This window comes from Epinephelus fuscoguttatus, linkage group LG1 (assembly GCF_011397635.1).
Source record: "Epinephelus fuscoguttatus linkage group LG1, E.fuscoguttatus.final_Chr_v1".
In the NCBI taxonomy this organism is placed as follows: domain Eukaryota; kingdom Metazoa; phylum Chordata; class Actinopteri; order Perciformes; family Serranidae; genus Epinephelus; species Epinephelus fuscoguttatus.
In genome coordinates this window covers 38324084-38341862 of record NC_064752.1, presented here as the reverse complement: position 1 = coordinate 38341862, position 17779 = coordinate 38324084, and the positions used below count along the sequence as shown (strand labels likewise).

General features: G+C 41.5%; 1 protein-coding gene across 3 annotated transcripts in view; it reads left to right on the top strand.

Moving 5' to 3' along the window:
• The window catches only part of rargb (retinoic acid receptor, gamma b), a 41560-nt gene extending 23790 nt beyond the window's left edge, over nucleotides 1–17770 (top strand). The window contains exons 1-8 of one of the 3 annotated variants that reach the window (XM_049588873.1): nucleotides 635–1180; nucleotides 11288–11436; nucleotides 12450–12591; nucleotides 12703–12866; nucleotides 13015–13191; nucleotides 13414–13618; nucleotides 13734–13892; nucleotides 14492–17770. In XM_049588873.1, the coding sequence (XP_049444830.1) occupies nucleotides 1036–1180; nucleotides 11288–11436; nucleotides 12450–12591; nucleotides 12703–12866; nucleotides 13015–13191; nucleotides 13414–13618; nucleotides 13734–13892; nucleotides 14492–14811 (1461 nt within the window). In that variant the 5' untranslated portion in view covers nucleotides 635–1035 and the 3' untranslated portion in view covers nucleotides 14812–17770. Of the gene's footprint in view, nucleotides 1–634; nucleotides 1181–11287; nucleotides 11437–12449; nucleotides 12592–12702; nucleotides 12867–13014; nucleotides 13192–13413; nucleotides 13619–13733; nucleotides 13893–14491 lie in introns of those variants that run through there. The other 2 variants (XM_049588864.1, XM_049588882.1) reach the window with 2 other exon arrangements.
• Nucleotides 17771–17779: the final 9 nt, after the last annotated feature.

The window sequence follows — 17779 nt, the reverse complement described above, 5'->3', positions numbered from 1 at the left end:
AGTTTGACTATAGGTGCCTTGAGGGGACAAAATAGCAGCGTGCGATTAACACAATAAAAAAAAAGCGTTATTGTGGGAACTTAATCCCATCACGATTAACGCTTCAACACAGACAGCCCTAATAGCTGTGAATATTATATTAGATTTCTGCTGATATATTCACCTAAATCCTACGTACTGGACCTTTAATTTCAAATAGGTGTCAGAAATTGCCAGAAATGTGTCCACATACAAGCATGCAGTTCAACATATACAACATGAAGTGTCTCTCTTTCAGCAACTGCTCCAATCAGACTCTGTGAGGTGGGAGTTTTTTGCTAAAGGTGGCAGAGCTGTACTGTTTGTAAGCGAGGCAATGTTCCCTGCTGTGGTGAAACGAAAAGGGAATTAATGCAGAAAAAGACAGAAAGAAGAAAGAGTCGAGGGGGGAGGGAAGGAGGGGAGGTGAGGAGTGTTTGTTTTCATTTGCAGAATATGAAATATGAAGAGGCGAGTTGGAAAACTTGAAGGAGAAAAGGGGGAAGGAGAGAAACTTTGATGCGTGGCCAATCAGAAAGTACGTACACACCCCCCCGGGCACTCCGTCACTCCCTCCCCTTCTTCCCCGACCCCACCTCCTTTTTGTGTGTTGAGAGAGCATGCAGATAGTTGGCTGAGTCTGTGGTGGAGTGTGAGAGGCCCAGAGAGCCGGCGAGAGGGAAACTGAGATCAGTTACAGCAGTCAAGGCAAAGCAGGCAGGCAAACAAGTGATCTGGGAACAGAGAGGGTCAGAGAAGTCTGGGCTGTAGAGCAGAAACAAGGTGAGAAGGAGGAGCTTTTGTCCAGTCAGAGGACGTAGTTTGGAAGAGACAGGACAGACAGTTGGGGAGCAACAAGAGACAGACACACAGAGAGACAGGGAACACCTGGACCAAGCAGGGCATTGAGTTACTCTCAGTCACAGGAAGCTTTTTCTCAGGTTTTACAGCCACTTTCTCTCAGCTTGGCCGCAGAACAAAAGGCTGTAGTTGTGTTTGCTGTGATTTGAGAGGAGCATGTTTGACTGCATGGAGGCTCTGGGGCTGGCCCCGCGGCCCCTCTTTGATGTGTCCGGACAGGGCTCCTGCATGCTCGGCAAGGCTACCCCTTACTTCTCCGGCCTGGACCCCTTCGCCTGGGCCGGGACTGGCAGCATTCAGTGTGAGTACTCCATCCTGTCCATCAGACTGGAACAGAGCAGCTGTGTGTGTGTGTGTGTGTGTGTGTGTGTTCTTATCAGAGTCCTGGTTTTGTTATCAGAGAGCTCTCTCCACAGGAAGAGTCAGATTCCTTTCGATTCTATGTACCCATTCTCACCCTGCTTTTTGTTTGTTTATGTGCTTAGTGTGCTTTGTGAGAGTGAGTGAGTGAGCTGGGGAGTGCATATTTATACATCATCGTGTTTGTTTTCTTTATGAATGACTTCACATGATTGACAGCTCTTTTAAACAATTCGGGACCTGACCCGGCGACGTGTCCAGAAAACAATAACGTCCAAACAGAAACAGCTCTGACAGATTCAAGGCAAATGGGCCTTGAAATCACATGGTTGTGATTTGGCCAGTCAATCCAGAACCACAGTCAGTGAGATTCAGATTGCGAAAGACAAATGAAAATGGACTGTCTAATTTCACCTCATATCAGCAAAATTTCATTTTACTCTTGATTTGTGTTGCCATTTATGCAAGTGGAAGAAGTTACTCAAAGCTAGAATTAATCCTAGCAGCATTCCTCAGAGGAAAAGATTTCATTCAGAATGAGTCGTTCGAAGATAAAGTATGAATCACTTGACGTATAAGCTATTTCCCAACATGAGGCTAGACAACTCCGCTAAAGACCTGAGCAGACAAGGCATAGATTGCATCACGTAGGATTAAGATACATTGTTCAAAACCCCCACACAGGAGCAGTCACACTGACAAACTCTGCAAAGATAATTGAGAAAAATACACTCGACCTGACAAAATAATAAGCAGACCTTTTGTTGCTGTCATGGAGTCCACTTTCAGACTCTTTGATTTCACTTGGCTTTGTGGTTTTGGAAAGCCAAACACTGACTCTATTTATCTACAGAAACTGGCTTGCTGAAGTCTATTCACATGTGTCACCCAGCTCAGCCAAACAATTATTTTGTTGGAAATATCCTCTCCACTGTGGGATGTCCCCACTGAGCACCTTGAGTCTATTTATCTTCTGTAATTATTTAGATACCAGTGCATCAAGCACTGTCAGGTCCTCAGTGCTGCTAATGATGATGGATGAGCAGTCAGGATGACAAACACCACAGCAGGGCCTGTTTCAACTCGCTAAGGAGCTTCGCCAGATGCCAGCCTGACAGACAAATGTCCACAAATCTTCATACATCATTTTTTCCTTTATATAAAATCAGTGCAGTTTCTTTTCCTTTTTTTGTCTTCTTTTTAGCTAAAGGTTGGAGGTCCAGGTTAGAAACTAAAAAGATGTTCCCTGACTGACCACAGGGGTTTGTGGGGGATTCAGCCCCATTTTATGTCTTAGTTACATTGAGGGATAATAACATGCAAAGTGAAGTTACTCACTTCGACAACCATACCTTTATTTCTTTATCAAACAAGTCAGCATAGAGTAAAATCAACCAGTCTTTGAAGCTGGGCTGGTGGACAGAACATCCCAGTTAATCAACTGATTGATTAGTCAGTCAACAGAAAAAATAAATGGCAACTATTTTTGAGAATTAATTTACATCACTTTTCAAACAAAACTCAATTATATTGCTGCAGCCTCTCCAAAGTGAAGAGTTGTTGCGCTTCTCTTTTACATCATTGATAATGAATCATAAAAAATTAACTTTTTTTTGGGCTGTTGGTCAAACAAGATGTTTGAAGACATCACAGAAAATCTGCAACAGACATTTTTCTATATATATATTTTTTTTAATTTTACAGACAAATAATTGTCAGTCAGCGGTTTAATCAATCTGCCCAATTGGTGGTCTATATTTTAATGGAGATCGTACTTATTCTAAAATGTCACACTGTAAATAATTTCAGTCAGACAAAGATCCTGTAAAAATAGGCAATATTATAGTCAGCTTCTTGAGCAAATTAAACCATCTTAACCGCCACTCTTGAATTCTCACTGACTCTTTAAGATTTGGTAAATGTCAATATTAAAACTTTTTTTCATGATTAAAGGTCTACATTTTATGTCACCAGCCCTGATTGAAAAGTTTGTTCTCTGAGAGCATGGCCTCTGTGTCTTTTTGACATGAGCTTTCTCTTCTGTGTGTGTGTGTGTGTGTGTGTGTGTGTGTGTGTGTGTGTGTTTGGGTCATCTTTTCCTGTCTTTTATTTTTTTATGTGAGGCAGTTCAGCACCTCTCTGCCTTCCTTTGTTTCAGCGTCAGGAGGCATTAAAGGGAGCGGGGATATGCCAAAGTCTGTCACTGCCTCTTGTGCAGTGTGTGTATGTGTGTGTGTGTGTGTGTGTGGGAGGGGAGGGGGGGGGGGGGTTTCTCCTCTGTGTGACATTTGTTTTTCCCCTCTTTTGAAGATCTCCCCCCTTTCTACACTTGATCTTCCTCTTCCAATAGTGTGTATCAGTGTGTGTTCCTCCCAGCAATAATGTGTGTGTGTTCTTTGCTCACATTTGGCTCAGCTTACATGCCTTGTGTTGTGTAACCAAGAGCTATTTAATGATTCAATTACAATTACAATAGGGTCAATTAAGAGATTAGATGGTGTGTGGCGGCATGGGCAGCTAAAAGAGATGAGGGTTGAATGAAGAGTGGAGGGATGAAGTTGGATTTGGGATTAAACTACCCCCCCCGTAACTCTTTGTGTCTTGGTGTTTCAGGCCTTGAGGGGAAACGCTCTCCTCTTCATTCAGTGATAATCTCCTTTTTCTCTGGCACCCTCTTCTCTTTAAATGGGTGCTTCAAAGCTAGTTATACAATGCTCCACGACCATCACATCATCACACAGGAGGAGAGCTGCAAACTGTGATGGGGACACTGCTTGGAGCTGATAAAAACCAAAGATCTGTACCTGAGTTATGAGATCAAACACAGTAGCAGTTTTAGGGGGTGTCTGTATGTTGTATTTCTTGGACTGGAAGGGTCTCAGATGATTATCTTGGCTGTACCTGCACACCACTAGTCTTTAGTAAAATGAGGTAATCTTTGTCACTGGGTCATGAAATTCTGGCCTATACTCTCGATGCCTGTGGGCTGTTTTTCCCAAACACTGTCACTTTCACAACACTGGTGAGAAAGAAACTACACAGTGAAGCCCAAGCAACCAGTGTGAACCTAGAAAGTCAAGTTCAGTCAGTGTGTGTGATATGTTGGAGGGAAAGAAGAGATTCTTGTAGCTGTAAGACAAAATAGTAACAATGGATCTTAAACCTGTGACTTTAATTTTCACAGTAAATGTAAATGTGTCTGAAAATGTATTTTGCTTTTACACAGATTTTAAATCAATACTGGTAAATTTTGAGAAACAGAAAAGTGTGCCGCTGTAGCAACACTGATTGGAGCCCTGTCCGGGTTCTCTCACTTGAGATAACTACATTTAGAGCAACATATTTAGATCAGTTTGAAATTAGATTTGAAATTACAGCATGCGGAACCACAAATGTGTGTTTACACATGAGTGTGATTTAATTTGGTGTTTTTGACACTGAGAGTGTGCCAGAGAAGTCTCAGAGCGAAGGCCAAAGCAAAAGAGTTTTTCAGTACACTAAGAGTGGAGTGGCGAGGTGGTCAGGAGAAAAAGACGGTTTCAGGTTACAACCGACCCTGCAAGTTAGAGAATTTGAAGAAGTGCTTTGTGAATTCATCAACACAGAACAAACACAAACACAATCTATTTTTCTTTCTTTCTTAGTGGCATCAATTGTTTCCTGTCAGCATCCACACATCCCGCTTTCTGGTAAAAAGAAACAAGAATATTAAACAAATCATGTCAGATTATTTAGTTACTTTGAATTCTGCAAACACTGTAATCTAATTATCACTCTGATCTGGTTATTTACAGTTGCATGTTTCAACATATGACATTTACCTTTGAGCCTGGACTCCGACAGACTCATCTGTTGGGAGTGTATACGTGACAAATACCAAGGGCTATGAGTAAACCCATGCCTAATTAAAGCAATGTTCAGACAAGCATATTTTTGCAGTTACAGTACTTTTATAAAAGCTACAGGAGTAGAGACAGTCTCAGGCTGCTGATCGCTGGAACTGCTTGAAACCGACATCTCGGGAGGTTTACTGAGTCGAGCTCCAACTCGTCTCTGATTGTGGTGTCGCAGCTCCCTGCCATGTCTACACCACAGTACATTAATTTTGGCCTGTGATGACTCTGAATTATTAGTCCATCTTATAAGTCTGCAAAACTATTTCTCAGATATCCTACAGTGTGCTAAATGCCTACACAAGCTGCAAAAATGTGGTTTAGCTGACACTTTCAGCATTGAATCCAGGTAACTGCACTGATAGGCTAAATATTAAGATACAAGTTTAAACATTTTTTCAGAGGAAAACTCAGAGTAAGGGGAGAGAAAGATGGGTATAACCTGTCAAAAGGCGTTTTGTAGCAGAAGATGTGTTTAAGAAGCCATGTTGGTTCCCAGTGTTGCATTCAGGGTGCCCAGTACTGAGTTGGGAGACTCCGCAATATGAAAAAAGGGCAAAAATAGAGAGCTGGGTTTATTGGGTGTTGTAAAAAAGAAAGGGTGTATTGTATGTATGATGATGAATGGGAGGGACAAACCCAGATTTAACAACCTGTCCCGTAAAGGCACCCCCCCTCCCAATCCCACACACTGCAGACAAAGCGTAACTCTGTGACCATGAAAAAACAACAACAAAAAAAAATTACATGAATGTTGTTTTCCAGGGGTTTTTTTTCCCCCAAACTTGCTTTGAACTACACATTGTCAAGCTCAAGTGAGTGACAACTGTGACTTCCTGAGGATTTGTTTTATACTCTTTTGGCATAAATTTCTACTTTACATCTGAAACAGTTTAAGGTTTGAGGGTATGTCCAGAATTTCTGTTTTTGTTAGTGCGCTTGTGCAAATGTGTGTGTGTGTCTCTTTGCATGTGTTGTTTGTGTGCCTCTCTTTTTTTATGTGGTTGGTGCTGCTGTTTTTATGGAGCCATCTCCTGGACAGTAGCCTGGTTTTCACAGCCTTTTCTTTAACAGGCGCTGCCAATGACAGGAAGGACTCCTCCTCCTGCCAGGGCAGGAAGGCAGGAGAGGACAGAGGGGGGAAGAGGGTTATTAGTGAGGGTTGAGCTGAGCGGGGGGAGGGCAGGGGAGGGGAGGGGATGCTGGTATTGAACTTAGAACAGCTGATGAAAGGGATTGTCACTCAGATCTCCCCCATCTCCTCCCTGCTGTCGTGGTAATTACTCGCTCAGCATATTTGAGGTCTAGGCTCTCCCCCACTGTTTATCTGCTCATGCATTACAACAGAGTACAGTCATTCTAAGCATGACACATGCATTTTATCGTGAGAAGTATAGGGCATGTCATGTAATCAAAATTTGATTTATAAGTTGCATTAACTTTGCCCTTTAAAACCGACTCAACAAAGGCTTCTTATTTGTTAGTGCTAGGTAATAATGAATGATGTTTAGTCGATGTTTTCCTCCTCCTCTCTCCTCACACTGTTTCTGTGAGTGTTGTCGCACTCAAAGTCACACTGAAAACCCCTCACACAGTCCAACTGACCTGTGGCCTCGTGCAGCAGCCCACACACATACATACACGCAAATTCACATGTGCACGCACATTCCACAGTATGCTGCTGAACATTTTGTGAGGGGAGAGGTTATGTAAAAACTGAATTTGCCATCCAAATTAATCTTCTGCGGAGTAAGGGAGAAAGAAATAAGAGTCAAAATCGCTATTTTGCTGAATTCTGAACTGTGTTTTTGCAGTTATCTGAGTCAAGAAAGTATTTCTTGGATTTCTGGTTTGGCTCAAAACTAAAACAAGTAAAAAAAAAAATAGTATAGCTTTGTAATAATGCCACAGTCCTTATAGCATTATCCACCACTTCTCTTTGGAGCCCCCAGGCCAAAGTCTAGTTCAATGAGATGTACAATGTTGGCAGGCTGAGCCAGGCTGCAGGCCCTACAGGCCATATGTCACACCGTGTCGACCACACAGCCACTCCATGAGGGAAGAACAAAAACACCTTCAATATCGGTGTAAAACAAACCACCAGCTCACTCTGTTCATGTGTTTGTGTACTGCTGAATTTGAACAACTGCAAGCTTGATGACACGAGGTGTCCTTCTCATGCACTTGTTAATACAGAATGACAGAACAGTTCTGACTGATGGCACACGTATTATATCATTTCCTGTTAGTATAAAATGGTTGACTATGGGTATTTTTTGTACACTAACTACAGTTTACAAGTTTCTATGGTAGAAACAGCACACACTGTATAAAATAAGTATGTTGCATGGATTTGGGACACAGCATGTGTTTAGAGCTGCAGCTGTTCTTGAGTCCTTGTTGCCTAATTTCAGACTGATTCCTGTATTTTCTTGATGCAGGTTCAGTAAACTCCTCAGGACTGAAATTTTCATTCCTGTGCTCAAGACTCTCAGGCATGTGAGCTGATAAGGAAGGTGTCTGCTTTCAGAGGGGCTTCTGTTGTCTAAACAGGGATGTGTTGATCTGACAACAAACACTGAGTAAATGGGAGAGGAGGAAGGTGGGAAAGACCCAGAAACACGAGTAGATCAAGTGAATTAATGTTGAGAAATACTTTAATAGGGTGAAAACCACTCTGTTTTTTTGCTATCCTCGTCCAGTGACAGGTTTTATTTGTAGTTTGAGTTGCATGTAAAGCTTTGCTGTGGGGATTCATCCAGCTAGCTGATGAGGCTGATTCACACGAGTCACCTTGTCTGTTCTGCGTCCAATAGCCCTGTGCTGATTGATGTTGTGACACGCTAAGGGGTGAGTTGTAGGTTAAGAAGAGAGAGGTATTTTTTTCCAGCCAAGGCTCTGAGGCTGAGCTCAGTTCAGGGTGATGACAGCTGCTTGACAGTTTTTGGCTCCTCTCCTTCATTCTCCACGCCAGGTAGAACCCCCCTTCCTCCCTCCCTCCCTCTCTCTCTCTCGCCGCCTTCAGCCCAGCGTCTCTCACCCTGTCTCCCTCCGTCATGTTCCTGGGAGTCACGTCCCTCCTCACCCGCTCTCACCACCCTCAGACGGTGTCAGTCACTACCTCTCTCCTGGCGCCAGATGCAGCTTCTCCGTTTCAATGGGAGCTATTTTTCCACTTGTTCTCTCAGGGCCACTTTTACATTGTCAGTGTTACTATATAAACAGAAAACAGTGATCAAGTTACAGTGCCACTCATTCAGCTCCACCTCCCACACCTGGGCTCTAATGCCCCTCAAACTGAATACATAATAGTATTTACCTCCTGCTTAACAAGCAGCTCTTTGTTTACTCATAAACTTGTGCGAAACATGATACGCTCTCCTGCATACTCTGAATAATTCTGGCCTGCTCATTGTTGGAGAACACCACTTGTTATTTACAGCATTTTCTGGAAAGAAATGACGATCTGATAATTTGGCTCTCTGATAAGATAAATCATCATTTCCACCATCAGGGCTGCAACTTAAGTTATTTTCTATATAGATAAAGCTGCCAGTTACTTTCTAAGTTAATCAAAACATCATTTGGTCTGTAAAATGTCAAAATATAGTAATACATGCCTTATCTATAAGCCAAGGTGCTGTCTTTAAATTGTTTATGTAATTCGACTTAATGTTCAAAACTCAAATATATTTGATTATCTATCACAGTAAAGAAAAGCAGCAAATGATCACAAGTGAGAAACTGTAAGTGAGGGGCAGTCTTGGATCACGTATCAGCTCAAATCATTGCTAGAGTGGTCTTTTTATCACAATACATCACTACTGATTGTATGTGCTGTTGTTATTGCTTATTTTAGGGTGTTTTTTTTCCTTGGAAAATAATTCTCTGTTTGTTCATGATCTTTTGCTATATATATGTCCTGAAAATGTGATAAATAATTGGTCACAAAAAGCTGGAACTAGGTGACATTTGACACATTTGCTAGAAAAAAATGACTAAAAAACCATTTTTTTTTCTATCTGATTACCAAGATATTTCAAACCCCATTCATCTAATAATTCAAGTATTAAATTTTTCAGTCATGCATTGCACACATCTAATTGTTAAATAACAATATTGTGAAATGCACCAACTGAGAAAAACACATGTATTATAAAGCAAAAATAAAGACCAAGGCATCACACAGAGGTTCAGTTTTAGCACCATCACAGCCAGCTGAACACAGGCTGCACACCAGACTGCCAGTTGTTTGCTTTCATTTGAATGTGGGAAATAAAAGGAACTATTTAGTATCATGTTGCTGCAACATGTCAGTGTGTTTTTACTACAGTGAATATTTTAGTTATGTTAAATGATGTTAATGTTGTTAAGGCCCACTTCAAGACTTAAAAACAGCAGAATGTATGCACGTGTCATCAGGAGTTAATGGTGTTAATGGTGAAAACATTTCAGATTTTTCTCACTGAGAGAAACAACCTCCTCAGTGATAAATATACATACTTCTATTAAAGATTTGCAAACTTACCACTATGTGAAAACCAGTTGAGAGTGATGTAAAATATACATATTTTTTCATTAAAAAACAAGGTTTTATTTCTACTTTCTTAAAACGTGTTAATATTGGGTAATAGTAATTCAGTGTTTGATGAATAGCTGCAGATAACAGCTGTAAGTGCTGCTCAGAAACACATTAGGATGAAGTCAGTCATGATTTGTTGAATGCTGGATTTGAAAACAGTTTTGAACTTTAAAGCAAGCTGCTGGTCATGTATTTAGCAATGGCCTTCTTCAGTCAAGGTCAAAGTTAAATGGTCAGGATTTTATTTAACCTCTCGGCCACTGGGAAGTTTCTGTCCTTGGACTCACCTCCTCCTTTGCCTTTCTTTCTCATTTCATTTTCCCCTCTCTGTTTTTATTAGATTATTCCTTTGTGCCTTTGCCTCTCTGTTTTTTGAAACCTTACCACTCTTGTTAATGACAGGCTGTGGGTTCAGGTTGGGGTTTCTGTGGTGGGGTGGGGGCCACATTTGGTTCAGTCCTGTGCTATCCATTGAAGGTGACAGGAGGGGCTGTGACTTTGGGGTTTTTGACCCCAGATTCTTTATTTTTACTAGGAAGGGATCCAAGGATGGAGCTGTTGATGTGAATAGCTGCCCAAGGTGACTGGATCCCAATAAAGAGGCCGTCAGCCTGGCCGGGGGCCTCCTTCCCATCCCAGACACAACCTTTATAGGGCCGCTTATGAGCCTGGGCAACTATTAAACCCTGTCCAGCCTGCACTGAGGAATTTAGGGCCAGGAAACAAGGGAGTGGGGGTGGGAATGGGCAGAGGGAGGTGAAGTTGGGGTGACTGAAGGTGAAAGTTGAAAGGCATGTTCGAAGGAATCTGGTTGTTCTTTAGTCATCATCTTCAAATGTGTACCAGGCGTGTTTCATTCTTTTTATGCTTCAGATGTAAGGAACCAGAGTTTTAATCAGCTGGACATTCTTGTCTCTGCGTCTGCTTTACATTGTTTGTTTTGAAGGTTTTCATTAGCAGCAGTTGAATGCCTTGTGCCTGTGGCCAGCAAATGGTGTTATACAGTGTGCCATTTTCTTTAGCGAGACAGTGAGAAGAAACAGAGGGGAGACAGCCGAGTCTCATAAACATACCACCTCTGTTTGTTCACATGGGGCTGGAGTTATAAAGGCAGGTCTGGTTGGACAGCCTTTCAAATAAAAATGTGAGCTTCCGCATGTGCGTGCGTGCACACAAACACACACACAGATGCAAAAACTCAGATGTCAGTCAAAAAGTCAACAGAGGTATGCTGCTCCCCCACTCACCAGTAAATGGAGAAGCCAATCAAATCTCAGCTGCCAATCAGCATTTTATCAGCAGGGCCATCTGGCCATCAGCTAATTGTGTCTCTTTTAAGTCCCTGTCAATCAGCAATGCCCCCCACCCTCCTCCCTTTTCTCTTAAAAATGTCTGCCTTTGAGCTTGCCTTCTGGCTCCAAGGGGTGGCCTGCATGGGGTTGGGGGTTGTTTGTTGACCACTCTCTCCTAATCAGTTGTATTAGCTTTCATCATAGTTTCAAAGACTTTAAGAACTTATGTAAACAAGATGTTCTGATATAATAAGAGGTTATTTTTTTTTCTCTTTCTGCAGCGGTGGAGACCCAGAGCACCAGCTCAGAGGAGATGGTGCCCAGCTCTCCTTCTCCACCTCCTCCTCCTCGTGTCTACAAGCCGTGCTTTGTGTGCCAGGACAAGTCATCTGGTTATCACTATGGAGTGAGCTCCTGTGAGGGCTGCAAGGTAAATGAAGCCAGAGACACATGAAGAGTTTACAGGACATGTATGAAGTAGACTTCACTGGAAAGAAGGCCAGAGAGTGAAAACCTGATGTTCAGCTGGAGCCTGACAGATGTCAACACTGCATAGCTGTGGTGTTTGCTTTTCTTTAGCTGCCCTCTAGTGTATTCTTACTAATACTGCACATGCACAATGCTACAGACACTGAGTTGGGCCTGCAAGTAGTTACTGCATCTAAATTAAATAAAGCTGTTGTTATTGTGGAGATTTAGAGCTTAAAATGAAATGAACAAACATCACGTGCAGGACTTTGAATAGAGGTTTTGTGCACTTGTAGTGTATAGACGGAGACCATTGGTAGATGTGCACAGTTATGAAAGAAGCAGTGAAACAAGACTCAGTTCTATGTGGGGCAGCAACTAGCCAACTAGCCTGTTGTTATCAGGAGGCCACTATTAATGCAATACATCACCCGTGAGCATATTTTGCTTTATTTTATAAGCATTATGAAATTTCAAAATAATCATAACTAAAAGTCTGTAACCATGCCAGTGTTTTTTAGGCTGTAGTATAACACAGCAGTGCTTTGAGCTACATGCTACCAGCATACTAATATGTAACAACCAAGTTCGCAATCTTAATTAACATATTAGCATGCTGATATTTGGTAAATAGCTCAAAACACATAATATATATGAGGATTATGATAATATTATTAGTTTTTGACATTTTGACCTGATGATGGCACAAGATGAAAGGTCAGAGGATCACCGGGGATTAGGATATGCTGTCTAGGAACCACAAATATGTGTTTATAAAAAAAACCTCATTGCAATCCATCAAATATTTAATGAGATATTTCAGTCTTGAGTGGACCAACTGACTGACATTGGGATCCTTCAAGCCAGCATAGTTTAAGAACGACTTTCTGAGACTGTGTTGATATTGATATATATTGAGAGCAATTTTCCCTGTGATAAAGTAGTAGACATTACATTTTCTTTTATCGGTTTCAGGGTTTCTTTCGGCGCAGTATCCAAAAGAACATGGTGTACACCTGCCACCGAGACAAGAACTGTCAGATCAACAAAGTGACCCGCAACCGCTGCCAGTATTGTCGGCTGCAGAAGTGCTTTGAGGTTGGCATGTCCAAAGAAGGTGAGAAGAAAACACTGGCCTCAATCATTTTGTTATAAAAGATTTGTAACTATTAATATCAAGACAACAGGCTCTTTAAGTGTGCCATCTTGTGTCTGTGTTTTGCTGTAGCGGTGCGTAATGACAGAAACAAAAAGAAGAAGGATGTAAAGGAGGAGGTGGTGCTGCCAGAGAACTATGAGCTGAGTGGAGAACTGGAGGAGCTGGTTAACAAAGTCAGCAAAGCTCACCAAGAGACCTTTCCATCTCTGTGCCAACTAGGAAAATACACCACAGTGAGTTTTTAAAAAATGCATAATTACATCCACCCCTAAACACTCACACCTCACCCAAGCATTGGCTCACCGCTTTGCCAGAAGGATAAACACTGTATGGACTCTGCACAGCCACACAGACAAAAGTGTCCCTCTTTCTCTCTCCCAGAATTCAAGTGCTGACCACAGAGTACAGCTGGACTTGGGCCTGTGGGATAAGTTCAGTGAGCTGTCCACTAAGTGCATTATAAAGATTGTGGAGTTTGCCAAGCGGCTACCAGGCTTCACTACGCTCACCATCGCTGACCAGATCACCCTCCTCAAATCTGCATGTCTGGACATCCTGGTACCAACCACATGCTCCTATTTCTCCTCCTTTTTAACCAACTCTCCCTCCACCTCTTCCACCTCCCTAAAGCTTTCTCATTTGTCACGCTGCTTAACTTGTCGATATAAAAGATGATGATTCTGAACAGCTGTCATGATTTTTTTTGGGACTGAATTTCATCCTCATTTTACTAACTGCCCACTTTTTTCTTTCACTTTGTGACCTTCCTGTCCTTCTTAGATGCTGAGGATATGCACTCGCTACACCCCAGAACAAGACACAATGACCTTTTCAGATGGCTTGACTCTGAACAGGACCCAGATGCATAATGCTGGCTTTGGCCCTCTCACAGACCTGGTGTTTGCCTTTGCTGGTCAACTGCTGCCTTTGGAGATGGACGACACAGAGACGGGCCTACTCAGTGCCATCTGCCTAATCTGCGGAGGTAAGGGTGTCCCTGACAGTGTGCTACCATTACTTGGTTCCATTGTTTTGCCATTACCTCGCTATCGTTTTCTTTTTCTCCTCTTCAAACGTGTCTCTTTCTGTCATTGTTTCAGATCGCATGGATCTGGAGGAGCCACAGAAGGTAGACAAGTTGCAGGAGCCGCTGCTAGAGGCTCTGAAGATCTACACCCGCCGCAGACGCCCAAACAAGCCTCACATGTTTCCCCGCATGCTGATGAAAGTCACAGACCTCCGAGGAATCAGCACCAAAGGTCAGCTGAGGTTTTACATACCATTACTACAAATTAGGAATAAAGCCGGCTAACAAACCCTATTCGTTTCTGTTACCAACCAAACTGTGTCCGCAGTACTGAAGATCAACAACTGTGAAGTACTAAAGTTGACAACGAATGATCATATTTGTATTTTTGTTAACATTTTCATGGATCAGATAAAAAAAAAAAAGACAAAGATCTGGTTGTCTACTTGTGTCAAGACAACGTTAAACATTGTTTTAGTGTCAGTATCCTCTAAGTATTCAGGTACCAAATTGGCACAAGTGTCACAGGAGATTTGTTGTAGAAAATAATAAAGCACATCGAGAGTGTCATTAAAAAATAAAACATAAAATATTTTTTAAAAAATAGACTGGTGAGAATTTAAGATTATTTGATATAATTGTATCATGCGAAAAAGTTCTGTCAGAGAGAATATACCATCATCTGCGTATAAGAGCACTAGGAGGCGTTGTTTTTCTCAAATGTGGAGAAACCTCTCAATTAGTGATTCCTTTCAAAAGTGAAACGTGTGAAAGGCCTCCTCTGGTCCCTCTTATACACTATCCATTTCACAAATGTGTATGTGCCCATAGGTGCGGAGAGAGCCATCACACTGAAGACGGAGATCCCAGGCCCCATGCCTCCACTGATCAGGGAGATGCTGGAGAACCCCGAGGCCTTCGAAGACAGCAGTGACTCAGGAGACAGTGCCACAGCTGCTCCCCCTGCCATTCAAGCCATCAAACAAGAGGAGAAGCCTGCGGATGAGTCAGCTGTTGAGGAGGAAGAGGAGGAGGAAGAGGACGACTACTGGGATGAGGAGAAAGAGCGAGGGGCGGACAGTGATGGGGAGCCATGGGCGGAGGTGGCAGCGGGCGTGCAAAAGAAAGGTGTGACTGGGAAAGCGCAGTGAGAGAGACATGATGCTGCTACTTCCTCTTCCAGATCACTGAGCCCTCGCCCAGCAATATCTCCTCACAGGAACCTCACAGAATTAGGCTCTTATACAACACAAGTGTTGAATACAGCACATATTTACATATACTGTACATGCTGACTGAAAGAAAAATGTGTTCAATACAGCATAGGAAGTAAAGAGTGGGAGAAGCAAAAGCACTAAATGTCAGTGGGTCATGGAGAGCGCCATGAAAAATCACTGTGCCAAAATGAGACTGTCTAAAAGATATTTCAAAAGTGTTTTTGTCCACTGTAAGAGGAACGAGAGGTGGTGGACAGAACAAAATGCACTCTTCCGCTATCTATAAGGGCTATGCTTTGTATAAAATTGATGGTAAAAATACATTGCAACAACAGAACTCTATGTGGTGTCCATTTGCCGCAAATGTCTTCTCAGAATTCCTTTTATTACTATTCAGAGATATGCGATATTTTTTTATTGTATGGTTTTTCTAAGCATGTACACATTTCTGTTCTGTCTTTATGCCTGTTTGTGGGATTCTGTGTTGCTTTTTTGTATATTTTTTCACTCAGTCCTGCTCACATTTGACTGGACATGTGATTTTTTTAAGCTACTCTTTAATTTTATGCATTTCTGCTTCACGGACACAGTAAAAAGCAATAGCAAAGACAGTAAAGAGAGCAATAGCAAAGAGAGAGCAGGTCATGAGCGGGACTCAAACTCACAATGCGACAAGCACATGGTATGAAAATCTCTGATGGGTGAAAAATCTGAAAAAGGATAAGAGGAAGACTGTGATTTCAGGTCTGGTGCTTGTGATGCAAATAAGACACTAACAAATAATGCAAAACAAACAGAAGCATATCTCCACCTCACGACAAAAATACACAGTTATTTTTAAAAAATACTTAGACTAAAGAATCTGCAGGGTAGATTTAATGTCATCATCACATAATCTCAGGTTGATTCTGTCAGGGCCACGTCTCACCTGTCAAAACAGTATTTTAAGAATCTGCTGGTGTGCATGCTCCGACATAATGCCCCCTTCTTCAACAAGAGAATCCTCTCACACCAGGCAGTAGGGATTATTAAGAATTGAAGTTGTTGACCACGCTTTTATTACAGCGGCCAGGTACATATAAGCCATAATATTTTAATTTTTCCAAGAGTGAGGAAGAATCATCCCAACAGGCGTTACCATATAAAAGCAGTTTACTTCACAGAAAACCTCAGGTGTGTGTGTGTGCGTGTGTGCTTGAGTGTGTAACCGAGAGCATTTACCAGTACACAGTGATGTTGTAGAGACGTGATGTTGCTGTCATCACTGCCACAATCCACAGTGAACATTTATCTAGAAGTCCAATTATTAGTATCATAAAAATGCACATAAAATAGATTTTGTAGCAAAGAACTAAATGTTTTTATAATAATTCACTCACCCAAAGGACCCGTGTTGGACAGTGCGACATTGCCGATGCAAGCTGACCAAGAATCACATGAGTGTTGCAACCGTCCAACATAATTAACAACAAAACAAAAGCTTTACATTGGGTGACCTGTCTGCTGCAGCACAGGGCAATAGTGTCAGATGATGTGTGTTCATGTGTGCTGTATCTAATGAGTGATGCAATACATGGATTTTGTAAAATAAATACTTATAACTTGTTTTTACTTGAGACTGTACAGCTTTTTTGTCAGTATCTGTTTAATGAAAGACAGTGTGAGGCTCACAGAATTCCTTAAGGGAAAAGATTCTCCATCAGCATGTTGTCCTTCATGGCATGAGACATTGCAGTAAAGCTGCAATTTTTTTTAAATTTAGTTTTCTTTTTTTAAATGAGGGATACAAAGTTGGAGGTAGTGTGTAATATCCGAAAAAAGGACTGCATGTTTCTGATAATATATGGAGACATTCACTCCCTGAATGAAGCAGAGAAAGAGAAGATGTAGAGAATATAAGAGGAAAACTGATCCCACATGATGATAGTGGCAACTACACCAGCAGCTTTGAAGCAGTGACCATACATATATATATATATAAGTTAGACATGTCCTTAGTACCATATGTAAAGCCATGAACTACACAGGGGTTGATTTAAGTGTTAAATAATCAACACAGACGCCACAATATTTTCTTTTTAGAATGCCAATTGTGATATAGGGCGGTGACATCACAAACAAAAGTTATCTTCAGTGTTTTTCATCTGTCACACACACAAACACGCACACACACACACACACACACACTCACACAGAGACTCACACAGTCAATATTTTGCACATCGTCAGCCAACTCTGCATACTATGTAGTTTAGTACTTAAATATGTTTCTGCATCACATAACCACGATATTTCATAATAAAATGTTTTCCTGTTTTTTTTCTTCTTCTTTATCTCGTAGACTTGTTTCTTTTCTTGAATTTGAGCTGGTGCAATAAGTAAGCCGTGGACGAGGTCACAAAGGCCTCAGCTCTGTATGTATGCATGTGAGTTTGAAAAATCCAAAAAGACCAAAGATATTACATAATGTGGACAAAAACAAAAGAAAAAGAACGTTCATTAATAAAAATTCTATTGAGGTCATTGACATGAAATATATTCACTTAGTAATGTGTGGTAGATGAAATTTCATGATTTTAATGACTTTGACGCTGGAACCATCTCTGTTACATTTTGTTGTTGTTTTTTTTAACTGATGTCTTACTTTTTATAAACATAATCTTAATAGTGTGCAAATAACTTGTCTTCATGTTCAGGGATTCAGACACCTCATGCTTTTTATTTCAATTGGACTTTTACAGAAATAGCTCTGATACACACACACACACACACGGAAAAACAAAGACTGGACTGACTGTTGTTTTGATATTTGCTTATTTGTTGCTTGTTGTTTGCTCATTTGTTACTTGTTGTTGTCTTTCTTGTATTTTGATAAAGGCGCTTTTCGTTCTCAGACGTTTCA